The 18,768-nt window shown below is 41.2% G+C and overlaps 1 protein-coding gene across 1 annotated transcript in view; it reads left to right on the top strand.

The window, feature by feature from the left end:
- G9a (histone-lysine N-methyltransferase G9a) overlaps nucleotides 1-18,768 on the top strand; it is a 57,873-nt gene that overhangs the window by 24,620 nt on the left and 14,485 nt on the right. Inside the window, exons 6-11 of the mRNA XM_080276778.1 lie at nucleotides 4,106-4,312; nucleotides 5,095-5,162; nucleotides 8,054-8,283; nucleotides 12,467-12,639; nucleotides 14,385-14,543; nucleotides 16,942-17,148. Coding sequence (XP_080132904.1) covers nucleotides 4,106-4,312; nucleotides 5,095-5,162; nucleotides 8,054-8,283; nucleotides 12,467-12,639; nucleotides 14,385-14,543; nucleotides 16,942-17,148 — 1,044 coding nt within the window. The remainder of the gene's footprint in view (nucleotides 1-4,105; nucleotides 4,313-5,094; nucleotides 5,163-8,053; nucleotides 8,284-12,466; nucleotides 12,640-14,384; nucleotides 14,544-16,941; nucleotides 17,149-18,768) is intronic.

Consider the following 18,768-nt stretch of genomic DNA (forward strand, 5'->3'; position numbering starts at 1 on the left):
AGTGTTCTCTCCATCTGGTCACCTTTTCTACCTTTTCCACTAATAATCTATCATTTTTATCTTTAACTTCCCACTCAACTTCTTTTGCACCCTGTCTAACCTTCTTTACCTCTTTTCAGAACATTTTCTTACATTTCCTCTACTTTACACTTAAATTCCTTTTCATCCACCCTCTTCTTACTCTCTCTTACTAATCTTTTCACCTCTCTCTTCCTCTCTACATATGACTCTCTCTTCCGTCTCTCAACTTCTTCCACGCCCCTGTTTCTCATCATCCACTAACTACATGTTTTCTTCTTTTTTGCCACAGCCTCTCTCACCTCTTCATTCCTCCATGCTGTTCCCTGCATCCCGTTTTGTCTTCTCTTCACCCCACACACCACCTCACATGCTGCACATATTTACAGTATTCTGTGAATATCTTGCACATACCTTCCACGTCCCCCATCTGCTCCAATCCATGTTTACCCAGTCGCTCCTCCACTTCCCTCGTATATTCTGCTTTTTTTCCATCCTCTTGTAACCTTTCCACCCTCCTTGTATGCACTACTTCCTCCTATCCTTCCTTTCTTCTATTTCTATATTTCATTTGGACCTTGATTCTGACCACCACCAAGAGGTGGTCAGAAAGTCCGCTCTCCCATCCTCTATATACTCTTGCATCCATTACACACCCCTCTCATCCTGTCATCCACACTCACATTATCAGTCATTGCCTTCCTTTCATTCAATTCACCACCCACCCTTCTCAGTCACTTGCCACATATACCTGTGGATCATTTTGTCCATTAAGAGGGTATTGGCTATCACCAACCCCCTCCCCCACAAATGTACACTAAAGCACTGCCATTCTCATCCACCTCTGCTGGCACATCCCACTCACCAACTACTCCATCCACCTTCACATTCCGTACTTTTCCATTTGTATCTCCAATCAAAAACACTCTCTGATTCCATTCAAACTTTTCCATGCACACTTCCACACTTGTCCAGAACTCTTCTCTCACTCTACTTGCATGATCTTGCTTTGGCGCATACACACACAATCACCCACATTTGTAGTCCAACTTTCAGTCTTACCCACACAAGCCTTGAGCCATCTGATCCATACTCTGTTATATTCTCCTTCCACCTGTTACAACAATACACACTCTTCTTTTGCCCTCTCATTCTCACCTACCCCTTCACATATACCCCATCCATTCTCCTTATCTCTCACACTCTCACCTCACCATTTAGTTTCAGTTAATTCACATACATCCACTTTCACGCCCTTAAATACCTGGACAATCTCTCTTTCTTTCATCTCATCATTTGGACCCCTTACATTCCCTTTATCTATCCGTACCATGTCCTTTGTTCAGTCCTTAGTCGTTATCTTTTGGTCAGTCCTGGTCCGAGGCTTCTTGTTTGTACTGTATTTTTAGTTAGTTGTTTTCTGGGGAGGGGCACGAACCCTCCGCCAACCCACTTGTTGTCACGTAGGGAACACATTGGTTGGTTATAAGGTTAGCACCCAGTGTTGTAAATGCTTTCCTGGTTTACAGGAAATCATTTGGCTTGCCACTCATTGTAGAGCTACCATAAAAACAGAGTACCACTACAGTCAGTGGGTGGGATAGTGGGTGCCCCCACCTACCACAAGAAGAAATTACAAAGGCATAAAACTTTTGGATCAGGTAATGAAAGTAATGGAGAGAGTTCTCGAAGGTGTATGATAAGGGAAAGAGTGAATATTGATGAGATGCAGTTTGGGTTGCCAGGCAGAGGGAACCACTGATGCCATATTCATTGCCTGACCACTTCAGGAAAAATGTATAGGAAAGAAAAGGGAGTTGTACTTTGTTTTTGTTGATTTGGAAACGACCTTTGATGGAGTCCCTACTGAAGTGGTGACGTGGGCTCGAAGAGTGACTAGTTAGAGTGGTTATGGCTATGCATGTGGTTGCTCACACCCAGGTGAGAGTGAATGAAGATTTGAGTGATAAGTTTTCAGTGATTTTTGGTGTTCTTCTGGGGTTAGTCTTGAGCTCCTTATTGTTTGTTGGTCCCTGAAGCTCTCTCACGTGACTTCAGAATGGACTCCCATGGGAGATATTGTATGCTGATTATTAGTGTTGAATGGAGAAAATGAAAGGGAGGGCGGAGGAAAATTTTTGGAAGTGGAGAGATGGAATGGGACATGTGTTTGAGAGTAATTTCAGATAAAACAAAAGTGATTATATCTAGGGCTGGTGGCGGTTAGTTAGTTAAGATTCATCGGTACTCTCAGACCAGAGGGAGTGTAGCCATGTGCAATTTGTCACAACAGTATGGGAAGTAACTCTGTGTTGTGCAGCATTTGTGATAGTGGGTGCATAAGAGATGTAGTGGTGAGATAGGTTGTAAAATACTGTAATCCCTTTAAGACCCGGACACATCAAGTCCCGGACATTGTGGGCATGGGTCTTTGGACATCAGAAATGGCCAGAAAACGAAGAAAAAAAAAAAAAAAAAAAAAAGCCGATATGTGTTCATCCCTACTTTAAATTTGCTGTTTGGTGACTAACAGCTGTGTTTTTCTGCGTAGTTACCCTGATGACTTAGAGCACCCCTGCATTCCTCCCCAGTTCCCGCCTACCTACCGTCGTGACTGCACACTCGTCGCCATGGCTGCCCATGGCTCGTTTTTGTGAATGAACAGTGAATAAACTGCAATATGTTGCCACTAGACCACATGGGAATCTACAGTTTTGTGCAGTGTTAAGAAATTATAAGTCAGAGTGCAAAGGATTAAGTGCAGAGTGCAACACTGGCGTGTTGCATCTGGCGTGGCGCAAGTAAGAACAGAATGTGCAGTGTTAAACAATTACGGTATAATTCACAGTGCAAAGGATTAAGTGCAACACAACATAGGATTACTGTATGTGCTTCAAGTGCACTTCACCACTCTCAGAGCCATAGAGGAGGTGGGTTAATCTTCGTGGCGGCCACAGACGGGTCGTAAGTACCCTATACCCTGCTAAATATTTTCCATACTCACTTCTGATTTCTCGTTCTCTGGTTCCTTTTCATTTATTTCATGGTTTCTGTCCCTTATTTGTGTGATTAGGGTCTTAAATAGGTGCTGTGCAGGTAGTTATGTGGTTTTCAAAGTTAGGTTGGGTTAGGGTACATAACTACATGTCCAGGGGACATTTTCCCAGTTCCCAGACAAACCCAAGTCCCGGACATACCTTTGGCTCTATTACATCGGATCTTGGAGGGATTACTGTAATGTTGATATTGTTTGTGTGTAGTGTGTTGGGGAGAGCATGTAGAAATTGAGAGGCATGAAAGGATTGATCTTGCTGGAGAGTCTCTTGAGTGTGTGGAGGTATTTTGGTATTTGAAGGGCATGTTATCTGCTGGAGGTGGAAGTAGAGCTAGCACTGTGGCTAAGGTAAGGAGTGGTTGGAGGAAGTTCAGGGAGCTTTTGCTTCTCCAAAAATTGAGAGGGCTCTCCCTCCATGCTAAGAGATCCTTGTATGTGGCGTGTGTTAGGCATGTTATACTGTACGATAGTGAGACCTGGGCAGTAAAGGAAGAGGATATTTATAGGCTCAAATGTACAAAAATGATGTTATTAGATGAATATGTAGTACATCCTTCAGTGCAAGGCCTGGGGGGCTAGGATTGCAATTGAAGACTTGAGAGGACGTGAATGTATTGGTGATATGGTGAGGAGGGGTAGATTGAGGTGGTTTGGGCATGTTAGAGGATGGAGGATGACAGTTGGGTAAGGAAGGTGAGAGGTTTGAATGTCAAGAGTAGAGTTATAAGAGGCAGACCGAAAAAGACCTGGAATGAGGTCATAAACTTTGACCTCAGGGAAAAGGGACTGAATGGGAAGGCTCCCAGAGATCGAGCAGCATGGAGAGCCACCATTAGGTGACCAGGGCTGACACATGCAAGCATGTTGGAACCTTTATAAATGATACAGTATGATAGTTTGGTTGTGTACTGTACATTGATATTGAACTGGTATGTAGGTTGCATTTATTATGTATTATTTGTTTTAAGCTTCACAGTGATGAAATATAGTTGGACATGAAATTTATTTTTCTCACATTTTGGTTATTGTCAGATCATCTGCACGCATGACGTGGACCAAGCAAGGTGAAACCCTTGAAGAAGATGCCCCTGGATCAGGGATTTTGCCAGAAGAAGAACCTACTCTAGAGTTGAAAACCGGCCATGTGATATCTGCAAATAATCTACCTCTGGGTCCAGCTAGAGATAGACTCCGTGATGCCATCCGCTCAATCAACCTTGGCAAGACATTGAATAACAAGTGGGTTCCCTGGTTATGTTGAGATAATGATAAGTGTGTTTGGATTCTAGTTTGCCTCCCCCCCCCCTTTTTTTTTTTTTCTCCATTAATCCTTTGTGTTAGAGAGGAAAAAAATTGCTGTTCATCTCCTTCGTGCATTTCATAAAAGGCAGTTAAAAAAGGCAGGAGTTGAAGGTTTGAAACCTTTCTGCATGCATCATGTTACGGTAATTCCATTTTTTTACTTCAAGCAGCCACTTCCCTTTTGTCTCACAAAAGGAGGGGGAGACAGTACTTTTGGCTACCTTTTTTCATCCATTTTACATTCCCAGTTTGATCACAGAGCTCTTGTACAGTATAAGTTCTCCCACTGCAAACAAATGTGAGAAAAAGGGTTATGGTGTTAGTATGGTAATTTAATTTCGTGTGGCATACATATATTTTGTATGACATTTTTTAATATTTGCTTGGGCTAGCCTTTTAACTTGGTGTTTTTTCATGTTTGTTATTTAAGAATAGTAGTTATGTAGGGGTGGGTGGGGGAAACAGATATTTCACTTTGCCTTTTACTAGATACATTTGCGTTGATTATCATGAAACTATAATGAAACATGAATATCAATGAAATGAATATCATTTAATTTGAAGCCTTGTACAGTATTAATGTAATTCATTTTATGAATGCATTAAGCATTAAAAATACTAAATATACCAAGCAAGAGGTGGATCTTGTATGTTTTGTAAGTAAATAAATGGGTAATGATCTCTTATTTATGCCTGATCGATCAACACTTCCTTTCCAGACCATCAGCCAAAGCAATGTACTGGGCATGTAAACAGAATGATCTGGAGAAATTGCTTCATATTTTAGGTAAATATCAAGTCTGTAATGTTTGATTAATATTACTGCTAGTTGATGTGGGAGCATATAAACTTAGTTCAAGTATGGTGGCTCTGTCTGTGTGAAATTGATATTGGTAGGTTGTTGTCCAATTTACTTTATTTCATTAATTCTTTGTCTCATGATGTATTTTTCATTACATTTTTGCTGCCAGCAGACAGTGTTAATGAGCTTGGGAGAAACTTTAGAAAGTGTGGTAGGTTATAGTGTTCTTTACAACTTCACTTCAAGAGATATCCCCTAAACTGCATCAGATAATCTGTTTTGTAATCAGAATTAAATAAGGAAGGTGTGTTTTGGTTGAAGGGGTTAAGGATGGAAAGAACGTAAGCATTTTAATCTGGATTCCAGAGCCTTGAATGTTGTGGAAAATTGCGTGGTCCATTTCACTGCCAATACCCATTTTCTTCCAACCTGGCCTATGGTTTGTGGGAACCAGGCACAAACCCTATCACACATGTTCCTCGGCAAAAAGCATACCGGAGTCTGTCCCACCGTCTCACACGAGCCACATGTATCAGACGCAACATGACTTTTTCTTCATTCACTGAGGGGAGAGTGATTGCTGCATTGGCTCTTGCAGTGGTGGCACTTGAGAAGAAAGAAGCGGCGACGGCCAAAACCATGAGAAGGCGGCTCTTGTGACAAGGGAGTGGCCTTATATTTTCAATGAGGGCAGTTTCAGCAGTCCTTTTCCATACTATCTGCCTAGATGCCATCGTATCTGCAGTGTTGAATGAACGGAGAGATACATACAATACGCTTTCACCCAGTGTGGTGTGCTGTATCCACTCCCCAGTGTAAACCACTGAGTTATCGACATTGTTATTTCACCTGTGCACGATATAAAATGTTATTTAAGCTTTCATTTTTAATAATATATATAATGGAAAATAACAAGCACTCTAGGAGGGAGTTATAACTTTAAAAAAATTAAACAAAATACTGCAGTATAGCCTCCAATTCTCCATTCAGCTCGCTCTGCTATCAGAGAATACGTTTTGTTCCTGGTTTTGTCGGCAGGATTGAATTTGAGCCGAATCCAGTTTTGCCGATGAAATCCTCGGCGGCTGCCATGGTTTCTTGGGCGGTTACCACGATTTCTTTGGCAAACCATGATTTCAGGTACCGTGTGATACCCCTTTAAACAGACCACAACCACGAGTAAATGTACGGTAAAAGTGCCTGTCTGCCTGTTGACACACACTCCTCGCTTCTCCACACTCCTATCCCTCCTTCATACCCTCCCGGCTCCCCCTCACTCCCTCAGTCTGTACCCTCCTCCATGATGATAACACTGACTCATGAGTTTTCAAAGTTTTTTGAGATTTATTTGACTGCTTTTGGTCGTATCAAAATTCCGAAGTTGCCGCGGGAAAGTCAGTGAAATTCTGCATCTAGACATGTGCTTAACTCTTGGAAGGTGCTGGCAAAATTTTGCACTAGGATGGTGGGAAGTTATATGAGGGTAAGTTTTACTCCTGAACACTTTATTCTTGCTGCATTTCTGTCTTTTACTTAAAAGTTTTGTGTGTGTTTATTAGCTTATCTTATAAACACCATCGAAGATGGTGGTATACCATTTATGCCAATATAACCAATTTCCGGTGGCATATTTGGCCATGGAAATTTTTTTTGAGCCCTAGGAGCAATCACTTATCACAGCCAACAGGTTTTCAAACCTTTTTCAGTTTTTTTGTGGATTTTTGTTGTTTATGCATTGTTTTCTTGATATCTTGCATTTAATATGGATAATCCTGTGTATGTTTTGATGTCTCAAAATGGCAGAATGACAGGAAAACAGAGCCAGTGTTAGGAGGGGTACTGTACATGCAGTAGTGTGTATACATTGGGCATTTTTTTGCTTTTCATTATTTTTTTTTCATGGTTTTGTTGATGTTTAGCATTAATATGGATAATCCTGTGTATGTTTTGATGTCTCAGTATGGCAGAATGTCTGGAAAACAATACCAAAATTAGGAGGGGTACTGTACATACAGTAGGGTGTAGGTTGGGTGTTTTTTGGTTTTCAGTGTTTTTTTTTTTTTCATGGTTTTCTTGGTGTTTAGCATTACTTTGGATTATCCTATGTGTGTTTTGATGTCCAAATATGGCAGAGTGGCCTAAAAACAATGCCAAAATTAGGAGGGGTACTGTATATACATTGGTGTATAGGTAGAATGTTTTTTGGTTTTCATTTTTTTTTTTTTTTTTTTTTTTTTTTCATGGTTTTGTTGGTGTTGGAAATTGTTTTGGATAATCCTATGTATGCTTTGATGTCAAAATATGGGAGAATGACTGGAAAACACTGCCAAAATAAGGAAGGGTACTGTACATACGGTACTGTTTAGGTAGAGTGTTTTTTGGTTCTCAGTGTTTTTTTCTGAATGGGTTTCTTGGTGTTTAGCATTACTTTGGATATTTCTTTATGTGTTTTGACATCTATATATCCCAGAATGACCAGAAAACACTGCCCATTTAAGCATAGATACTGTACAAATAGGTTAGGTCTAGGTTGGAGGTTGGGTATAGGTAGGGTCTAGGTATGGTAGGGGATTAGTGATCATTATCCAGTAATTGCCACTACCTGGACATGCCTTTGGCTCTGTTAGGTCCGGATAAATGAGGGATTACTGTAATTGACATCTGGTTGTCTAGTGTGTTGGCGCAATTCAGTTGGTAGGGGCTCACAAGGGTTTGCATCTGAGGGATAGTTAGGGCTTATTGTTCCTGTGGTGCTAGTTGGGCAGGATGATGGATGGATGAATGGATAATGATGGATGGATGTGGATGGATGGATGGATGATATATTTAAGTGACATAGTGTATAGCTTAACTTTTTTTTTTTTTTCTTCTTCCAGTTAATGGGTTGAGTCCCAATGTGAAGGTCAAAGAATATGGAAACCAGACAGGGCTGCATGTTGCAGCTGCATATGGAAGTCTGGCAGCCCTACATGTGTTGATATTGTCAGGTGCCACCATTGATATGACAGACACGCAGCTCATGACGCCACTTATGGTTGCCATCACTAAGGACCAGAATAACATCGTCCACTATTTAGTACAAGCAGGAGCTTCTCTCATGGCAAAGGTAGGTAGATAGGCCATGTTCTCTAGATACTGAAAGTAAGGTCATTTACTTCGTCTGTATCCATGAGTGAAGATACCTCAATGCAGTGATAGAAGAGAGAGGTAAATGTTTCAAGGAAGTGGAGAAAGGTGGCTGAAGAAGCAAAGGTGACTGGTATTATAAAGCCCTTGATGCAAAACAGAAAAAGAATGTGGAGTACCTATGTAAGTCAGTAGAAACATCTAAAGTTCTTTTTCTGCCTCTGCAACCTGAAAAATTTGTAGTTTGGAGAGGGTTTGAAACCCCTCTACAAGACACAACCAGGCATTTGTAGAGTCTTGAGAAAGTCTTTGTGGATTTCTCTTATGTAGAGATAAAGAATGAGAAGCTGAGATCCATGAAATTATTCTTCCCAATGAAAGTTGAACAAGAGAAAGCTGAAACCAGTATCCGTTCATTTAGAGATGCTGGACGTATTACATTTAAGACTTAAGGTTATACTGTAGGCAGTGCCAGATTAGCCTCAATGGGGGCCCTAGGCTAAAGTAGATATGGGGTCCCCTACCAAGTGTAGGGCCTCCATATGAAAATTTTATTAACCATCATTGGATCTTGTATGATGTCAGCTGCTGTAATTTTCATCATTTATCCATTTATTTATATATTTAAGTTTCTATTTTTTATTATTCATTTTCTATTTTTATGTTCTTTTTCTAATAAAAAGTACCCTTTCAAGAGTAGGAACCTTTGACTGGAGCCTAATCAGCTTCGCAGTTAATCTACCCCTGACCATCATTAGAAATTGTATGGTGCTATCTGGTGTAATTTTTTTCATTTATCCATGTATTTAACTTTGCATTTTAGTGTGTGTGTGTGTGTGTGTGTGTGTGTGTGTGTGTGTGTGTGTGTGTGTGTGTGTGTGTGAGCTGGGAGCAGGGTAGTGAAATGGTAGGACACTGGGCAACATGGAGGCGGTTAGTTTGTGGCCACCTCTTACGGGATGATGGCATCTGGCAATAGATAGATAGATGGATTTTGTTTTATTTTGTTAAAAAAATGGTTGCACCTTCAAGGGTGCAAGTCTTAGGCATGTGTTTACTGTTTCTGTTGGGTATTTGATGTTGGTTATAGGCTGAGGGAGATACTTGTAGAGTAAATCATTTATGTACAGTTACTTCCACTTCTAACGAGTACAGCGGGTGGTGCGTTTGGTTAAATGTGGCACCACTGTGTTTGTTTACATCGTAGTAAGTGAATGGGCAGACCCGGCAGAGCTTCCCCTCCGCTACAGTGTCTAGTACCGACAAAAACAATGTTCTATGAAGTCATACTCTGTCTGCAAATCCAAGTGTTTGCCATGTATGTATAGTGGAAGGTAGAGAGGAAAACAAACAATAATGCCATTGGATCCCATTGCTACTCTGACAGGAGATGACTGTGAAAGGAGGTGGAATGGAAGGGAAGGAGGACAGGTGGTAGGGGCGCATGTATCGAAACTTTGTCGTGTTTCGTTTTGAAAGATGGAGGGTGTGATTATACAGATTTCTGAGGTGATCTCTAACTCCGTATGCAATAACTTATACTGGATGAATGTAAGAGTCTTAATGTTCGTCATACAATGTGGTGAACAACTGTAGCTGAACGTAAATGTTAGAAGGTGTGATGTCTGGTGTCTCGAAATGTGGTTCATCTGAGTCTAGTGAGTGTGCAACTCAATTGCTGTAACATTTTTGTGGCTGAACCAAGGTGGCCATAAATGATTATGATTAAGCATGTGACACAACAGTCATGCCATGTTGTGCATCATCTAGTCTGTTTTATTGTGCGGAAAAAGTCATTATATTCTCATACCATGGTATAAGTAGATGTTCTGTTGCATAGGATTATAGCTACTTTGATTGTTGGACAGCTATTGGCTTATTGTGCTGAAATGTTGTGCACTCATCATACTGATGGATCACGCGGAGGTGATGAGGTACGGTACTGTATTTGCATGATGAATGCATATCTTGTATTATAATAATTGACATAATGGTGTTACGGATGTTCAATCCACAAACATTGATCATCATTCATTATATTCTTTTCAGAACATTCATACATTAGTTTTCATACAAGTATTACACATTCAGGCCCTTCTTAGCTCCAAACGCGTTATACTATTTAATCGTGTGTCTACACTCACACACTATTAATGCAGAGGGAGCAATATTCCCCATACCAACACCAAACAGCACATATGTTGGTGATGACCCCACTCCCACCTGCCCACCTCCTCACTTGCTCCTACTCCACAACAGTACACTTCCACACACACCTTACCACCAAGCAGGGTGGTCAAGCCCTCCCACCCTCTCTATTCCTGTAACACTTCCTTCCTCTCCTAATACCCCACCCCACTGACCAACCTCTCTTCAAGTATACCCCCTTACCCACCAAATATTCTAATCTATTTCTAACTGCCTTGGGAATGTATCGTTTTCAGTGTTCAGCATCATGGGACACAGCATCACAGATATCCATAATATCAAAATCTATTGTCGAACTTGTTATTATGAATCTCGTATGATGGCTCAAAACAACAATACCACAATGACTTTTCACTTCCCATCCACAATCACCACCATCAAAGTCCCCAGCGCATTAAACATCATGATATTTTAGGTTCTGCTTCCCTTTGTCCTACGATTGATATACAATGTGTCCACATCTGTCAATGAAACTGCAAGGATTGTATCGGGCCAGTACTCACTGTTACAGAGACATGGACCCTTATCCTTCACTGGGTCTGTTATTATATCATATTGTAGCAACTTGTAATGACACCATGAATGCACCAGTCTGTCTGTCTGTCTATCTGTCTGTCTCTGTCTCTGTCTCTCTTTCACCCACACTCACACACAAAACTCCAGCCCTTCCTCGTTTAATGGGTAATGAGACCTGATATTGACTTCCTTATCATATCGTATCACTACAACAAGATTGCAGCCTTATCAACGACCTTGTGTAAATGTACAGGATGACATGGGATAGCTTCAAAAGCTGGGGGTATTTTTCCGAAGCGTGGTTGTTGGGTTTTACCATCCAGGTAAATCATGGTTTGAGAATATAATGACTGTTTTTCCTCACAGTAAAACAGACTGGATGATGCATAACATGGCATGACCATTGTGTCACATGCTTAATCATAAATCATTTATGGCCACCTCGGTTCAGCCACAAAAATGTTACAGCAGTTGAGTCGCACACTCACTAGACTCAGGTGAACCACGTTTCAAGACACCAAACATCACACCTAACATTTATGCTCAACTACAGTTGTTCACCACTTTGTATGACGAACATTAAGACTCTTACATTCATCCAATATACGTTATTGCATATGGAGTTAGAGATCACCTCAGAATATCTGTATAATCACACCCTTCATCTTTCAAAACGAAACACGACAAAGTTTCAATACATGCGCCCCTACCACCTGTCCCCCCTCTCCTCCGTTCCACCTCCCTTCACAGTCATCTCCTGTCAGAGAAACAGTGGGATCCAGTGGCATTACTATTGGTTTTTCTCTCTACCTTCCACAATACATACGTGGTGAACACTTGGATTTGCAGACAGAGTATGACTTGATAGAACATTGTTTCTGTGGGTACTAGATACTGTAGCGGAGGGGTAGCTCTGCCGGGTCTGCCCATTCACTTTCTATTAATACAATGTAAACAAACACAGTGGTGTCACATTTCACCAAACACACCACCCGCTGCACTTGTTAGAAGTGGAGGTATCTGTACAGTAGGGCTGAGAATTCTAGTTAACTCTTGGAGGAAGGAAGTAGACTGAATTGGTGTGAGAATATTTAGCTATATGAGTGCTGTATTACTTGGTTAAAGTGAGATGTCTTTGAGTTACTGGTGCATGTAACATATTCTTTTTTGTTCTGTCCCTTAAGTAAGCCCATCAGTCAAGAATTACTGTGATTAGGTTTTTGGATTATGTGGCTGAATATTCCTTCTTGAAGTAAGCTTAATTAGGGAAAGATTACTGTGATAAGGTTTTGGATTATGTGGCTAAATTTTTGGCTTACTGATTCCATAAAGATTCAGTTATGCAGTGTTCTGTCTCAGTATAACAATAGATTTTTAGTACAACTTTCTGTGTATTTCTGAATAAAGATGTGATCATGTGTTCATATTTATTGTTCCAGACTCAGGATGGCATGACATGTCTTCACTTGGCAGCAAAGTGTGGCAACTTAAATGCTTGTCAGCACATTTTGGACTCAGGGAGGTTGACCAGGCATGCTGTGAATATGCAGGATGAAGGAGGGTGGACGCCTCTTGTGTGGGCATCTGAGAACAAGTATACTGTTGTTGTTAAGTAAGTTTGTTTACTTTTCATATTATTATAATTTAAAGGACAAATTTTTACTAGTATTGTTAGGAAAGTTTGAATTGGTTGTTTTCTGTAGTATAGTGGTAGTCATGATACCAGGTGTTGTATTTGTTTAATTGAAAAATTTTTTGTCGGCATTTTGTATGAGTAATAGGTGGCTGTCCCAATTCTGAGAGATTCAGCAATATGTGTTGTATTTGACTAAAAGCATTCCAATAGTAACTTGGCAAGGAACTCAGCTTCAAGTAAATGAAGTTCAAGCTGAGACTCAGACTATTAAAAGTTTTTTACACATTTCAGATAGCTTTTCCATGCTTTCAGCAGGAATCCTTTAGAAGAAAAGAAAAGAAATGCTACCTGTGTTTAACCCTGGTGTCATTAACCCCTTAACCGCGGGGCGTCATTTTCGTGATGCTTGGGAGCAAGGGATCATACTGCGGGGCGTCACTTTTGTGATTCTGTGTTATTTTGAATTCACCCGGGCTTTCAAGTGGTGGCTTGTATCATCTATCAGTACTGCCAATGTCGAACACTAGTCAGCACTCCTAATCTCATCTGTACTCCCATCCATTGTTGACAATTTAGCCATTTCTCCCCATTCTTGACTCCCCTCCCTACCTCCCCTCCATTACCCTCTCCTCTCGCCTGCCCGGCCTTGCTACGCTAAGTAAATCTTCCCTGGAATTTTCCACTGATTTCATCCATTGAAATGAACCCTATGCCCTATTGTTATACCAAATAATATATACAAAAAAGAAATAAGATAAGTGAGAGTGCCATACACCTAGAATTGGCTAATTATCACCTGACAACACCTCACGTGCACTCGTTTGTTGGTTTTTGCTGTTTATTTCCCCTTGAAATATGCCGTAGAATCTATTCTCGTAATAAAAATATATATAAGAAAGGAAGGGAGAAGCCTAAGTGATATTTACATTCACCAGGAACTACCTAATTATTGCAGGCCACCACACCGTATTCTATGCTAAGTAAATCTTCCCTGGAATTTTCCACTGATTTCATCCATTGAAATAAGCCCTGTGCCCTATTCTTATACCAAATAATATATACGAAAATGAAATAAGGTAAGTGATAGTGCCATACACCTGTCACTGTGAAAGCCTGCAGTAAACTGACGCTAAACAGGGGCAAACTGTGCAAAAAAAAGCTAGTGTGACAACTGGGGAAACAAGTGTTTCCTATTAGCATAAACTGCTTGTGAGAGGAAAGCGCAGATTTACAGTTCTGAGCAGTCAGAGCACTGCCATATATCACAGCCAGGCTGGCTGGGCCGTGGTGGGGGGGGGGGAGGGAGGAAAAAACGCGATACTTGGCAACAACGGAGGTCAGTAGTACAAAGGTCAAGTATGCTAATTGTAGCTAAAGGGTGGTGGTACTGATAGAAAATACTAGTTGGAACATCCTTGCCCGCGTTTATTCAAAATTAACTCGAATCACAAACGCGACGATCCGCCGTTATGTCCTTTTTGGCAATCGTCGCGAACGCGATGCTCCGCGTTTCAGGGGTTAAAGTAACCCCATCATTAAAAGAGGGTTACCTATACTCTAATTTACATTTATTTTCAAGCCATGCCACTTAGATATTAACAAAACTTGGAACCAAACTGCAAAGTCCTGTTCATTTTAAAGAAGGAGCAACTATCATCTTCATACATAAGATCTGAAATACTCCTTCACCACTGCTGCTCTTACTTATCAGTTGCTTTCAGATTCCTGCTAGACCGAGGAGGTAACCCACAACTGTGTGATGTTGAACAAAATACTGCATTGCACTGGGCTGCGTTTTCTGGATCTACGCACATCTGCTCTATGGTACTTGACCGTGGCTGCTCCCTTCGCTCCATGAATGCACATGGAGACACTCCCTTGTTAGTATATATTGGTTTGGTGCAGCTACCTGTAATATGAAAAAGAGAGTGAGAGTGTGTGTGTGTGTGTGTGTGTGTGTGTGTGTGTGTGTGTGTGTGTGTGTGTGTGTGTGTGTGTGTGTGTGTGTGTGTTTAAAGCATTTTTGGAAAAGTTGAATTCTGTCTGATGTAAAAGCCTTGTACTATCGCAATCACTAATTTCTTTACCCATCTGGCTCGAGGGATGTCAAAGTCAGGGCAGAAATAGAACCAGGCGTTCAGACAGTTAGTTTAGCAGTCTGATATGATTCACTAACTGCTTCATAACTTCTCCCATGTGTTTTGTTCGTAAGACTGAGATGTGGCTCAGGTAAGTGAGCCTCTCATAATGAAGTGGCCTGCGTCTGTTTGCCTGGCACGTCTCCTAGCTTGGCCTCGCCGCACCTTGTGTCAGGGGGTTAAAGAAATTAGTGATTGTGATAGTACAGTATTTTTAGCATTCAAAATGTCTGGGCCTGAGCCATCCACTACTCACTGAGCCACTGTACTTCACTGGCATGCTAACTCTGCTCTGCTGACACTTACCAAGCTGGGGGGGGGGGGAGATGATAATAATAATAGGTTTATATCCAAGGGGTGGTTGGGGTTTATTACTCACGTAATTCCACTCAGGGATGAGTGAGACTGGTCACTTTCATCTTAAATGTCAGGACCAACTTGCCTAGCCCTGGCCTCCTACGCTTCTCATGGGGCAACACAGGATTAGATGTTGAAAGAATAAATGAATGAATAATAATAATAATAATAATAATAATAATTGTAATAGTAATCATCATCATCATCATCTTACCCAGTGTTGCCCCATGAGGAGCATAGGAGCCTGGGGCTAGGCAAGATCGTCCGGACATTGAAGATATAGAGTGACCAGCCTTACTTATCCCTGGGTGGCATTACATGGGCAATAAACTCTAACCACCCCTTGGATATAAATCTGCACAAACTCAATCCAGCTGGAGCGCCTTAATTACCCATCAAACCACCAGGCGCCATAAGCTGGTTGTATGGTTACCACCCAATGCAGTAAATGGTTTCCTGGTGAACAGGAAACCATTTGGCTTGTCGTTCAGTGCAGAGTCACCCATAGACAGAAGGAAGAGGAAAAAATAATGGAAAGAAAGATAGAAGAGGAAGGAAGGAAAGAGGGAAGGAAGAGAGGAATGGGCAGTCACCTGAAAGCAGCACTATATCGAGTGAGTGGATGGTGAGTGCCCCCACCTACCATGAATTTATAGTAATAGTAATTTCAGGCAAAATTCCTGGTATAAAGGGCATGGGTCAAAGCTCAAGGTCATTGGAGCGAAAAAAAATCTACCTCAAGCAGGTGGCTGACTTCCTTTTTGGAGGCATCCTAATTTTTTCATCATCATCATCGTCAACATCTTAAATGTCCTGCTTCCTCCTGGGAACCCTCCAATAGGAGACTGTTATGAGAAAACTGTATCCAGGCTAATTTGTCTTCATATACCTCTCACTGTATAGTGTTTACATATGGAGCTAGAAGGAACCAAAGGAATGAGGATTGTGTGGCAGGTAGCAATAGGAACTAAACAATGTACAGTAGAAGTCCTATTTTTCAGCATCTATGGGACCAGGCAAGTGCCGAAATATCAAAATTGCCGAATTATCAAAAACCCTACCCACTCAGTACCTTATATGTTTCGGTGAACATTATCATCACTACTCATATCATTAGAAATGTGTTTGGAGAGAGTACTGTATACTGTTTGATACTGTACAATACTGTAATGAATACAGTACTATACATGAATATGAAAAATAAAGAAATTAGTGAACGTACTGTATATAAATGTAATGATACAGTAGGCCTACAAGTTCACATGCACTTACCTAAACTTATAGTAGGTTCCTTATTTACATATGTACAATAGAAGGGGTTGATTGGAGTCTGCTACTGCTGGAAGAAGTCCCCAGCAGTAGAGGGGACCAAAAAAATTGGAAAATCTGCCGAACGATCAGAGATTTTCGTAAATGGTACTATTTCTCAAAACTGCCGAAATGTCAGATTTGCCGGGGAATTGGATGCCGAAGAATTGGACTTTTACTGTAATACTACTGTAATTACAACGCTGGGTGGTAACCATATACCCAGATTTTGCCGCCTGGTGGCTTCGTGGGTAATTATTGCACTCCAATCGGATTGAGCCAGTGAAGGCTGATATCCAAGGGGTGGTTGGGGTTGATTGCTTATTTAATGCCACTCAGGAATGAGTGAGGCTGGTCACTCTCATCTTAAATATTGGGACCAACTGTCTAGCCCCGGGCTCTTATGCTCCTCATGGGGCAATGTAGGATTGGATGATGAATGAATGATGTTTATGCCTGCCTCTTGTATCATCAGACACATTGCAGCCCGGCAGAACCACACAGATGCTGTAGTTCTGTTGCTAGCCAGGGGTGCGCAGCTGGACATCGTCAACACAAAAGGACAGACACCCATAGACTGTGCTGTACCAGATTCTGATGTTTATCTACAGCTGACACTGAATAGCAAGGTGCTGGACATAATGAAACAGAACAATATCAGGACAGAAAAAATTTTGAGCAGGTATGTTGCCTATTCATTAAAATGGCTGCGGTATATGTTGTAAGACAAGACAGCCTGTTGCAGGATAGCTGAAAGTAAATATAAGTGTTAATATTTAATGAGATTTCCAAATCTTGCCATTCTGATTTTTACTGAACACTCAGCCATCATATAATTTAAAGTTGGTGCAGTTTGTTTTGTATGGTTTCAGATGGATTCAACCTGCATTAATATTTTTTTCAGGCAGAATATGACTTAAGTATTGTTCTGTCTCCTATCAGTTGATTCTTTTCATCTGAGAAAGACACAGAGGGGAATATGTCATTTTCTTATTTAATTTTGCATCACACTAAACTATTTAACCCCTAGGATATGCAGTTCGATCGACCGAACTTCCTTGTAAACCTGTATATGGAGCTGATTTTTCAGCTCAAACAGAAGTAAAAAGTTTTATGCCTAAGGTTTAGAGCTTGAATTTACACACCTTATGCCACAAACCAGAGCATGTTAGACCAACTGATTCATGAGTTATAGCCTGTCAAAGTTGAAAAAAAGTTACCCTTCCAGGCAGGGCGACTCCAGTTTTCTATGCACTCCCATCCCTCCCTCCTTCATTCCTCCCCTCCCATGATCTTCCTCACCCACTCCCATCACCCTCCCCCTCTCTTCCTCCTCTCCCCCCTACCCCTACCCCAACCCCCCCTACCCCACCCTTCAGAATTTTCCAGCTCGTTTTTTTTTTTTTTTTTTCAAACAATAGCATGCAATAATTATGTCAGTGTTCCGCACTCACTGTAAAGGAAGTGAAAACGACAGCAATTTAGTGTACAAGCCATTATTGCAAAATACTGGGACACCAGGGTCAGGCTAAAAATACCCAGCATTATTGACAAGGATTGTGGAAAGTATTACGAATATATGGAGTAGATGGAAAGTTGTTGAATCCTATGAAGAGTATGTATGATGGTGCTAAGGCTGCAGTGCGTGTGGATGGTGAACTGAGTGAATTTTTCTCTTTGACGGTTGGGTTGAAACAGGGATGTGTCATGTCTCCATGGCTGTTCAATCTGTACATGGATGGGGTAATAAAAGAGATACAAGGTAGGGCAGTGGATGTTGGAGTGGCCCTGGTGAGAGAGGGTAGTGTTTGGAAATTCCCTATACTGTTGTTTGCAGATGATATGGTGTTGTTGAGTGAAGATGAAGGGGAGCTGCAAGGCTTGGTGGATGAGTCTGGGAGAGTGTGTAAGAAATGGAATCTAAAGGTGAATGTAGGGAAGAGTAAAGTGATGGTCTTTGAGAGTGGTGAAGTCAGTGAATGTACAGTAAGGTTGGGTGGTGAGGAAATGGAAAATGTGAGTAAGTTTAAGTACTTGGGTAGCGTGATGAGTAAGGATGGAAGTTTGGAGGGTGAAAGGCTTGAAAGGGTACATCAAGGAAGAAAGATTGCTGGTTCCTTGAAAGCAGTAATAAGAAACAGGGAAGTGAGCATGGAAGTGAAAAAGTTACCACATGACAGTATTGTGATACCAACTCTAACGTATGGAAGTGAAGCTTGGACGTTGTTGGAAGGACACAAGTCAAGAGTGAGAGCCGTGGAGTCACATGTAGACAGGCTGACAAATGAGGATATAAAGGAGC

The sequence above is a fragment of the Coenobita brevimanus genome, chromosome 66 (assembly GCF_032717465.1).
Source record: "Coenobita brevimanus isolate Jiangsu-jjx chromosome 66, ASM3271746v2, whole genome shotgun sequence".
In the NCBI taxonomy this organism is placed as follows: domain Eukaryota; kingdom Metazoa; phylum Arthropoda; class Malacostraca; order Decapoda; family Coenobitidae; genus Coenobita; species Coenobita brevimanus.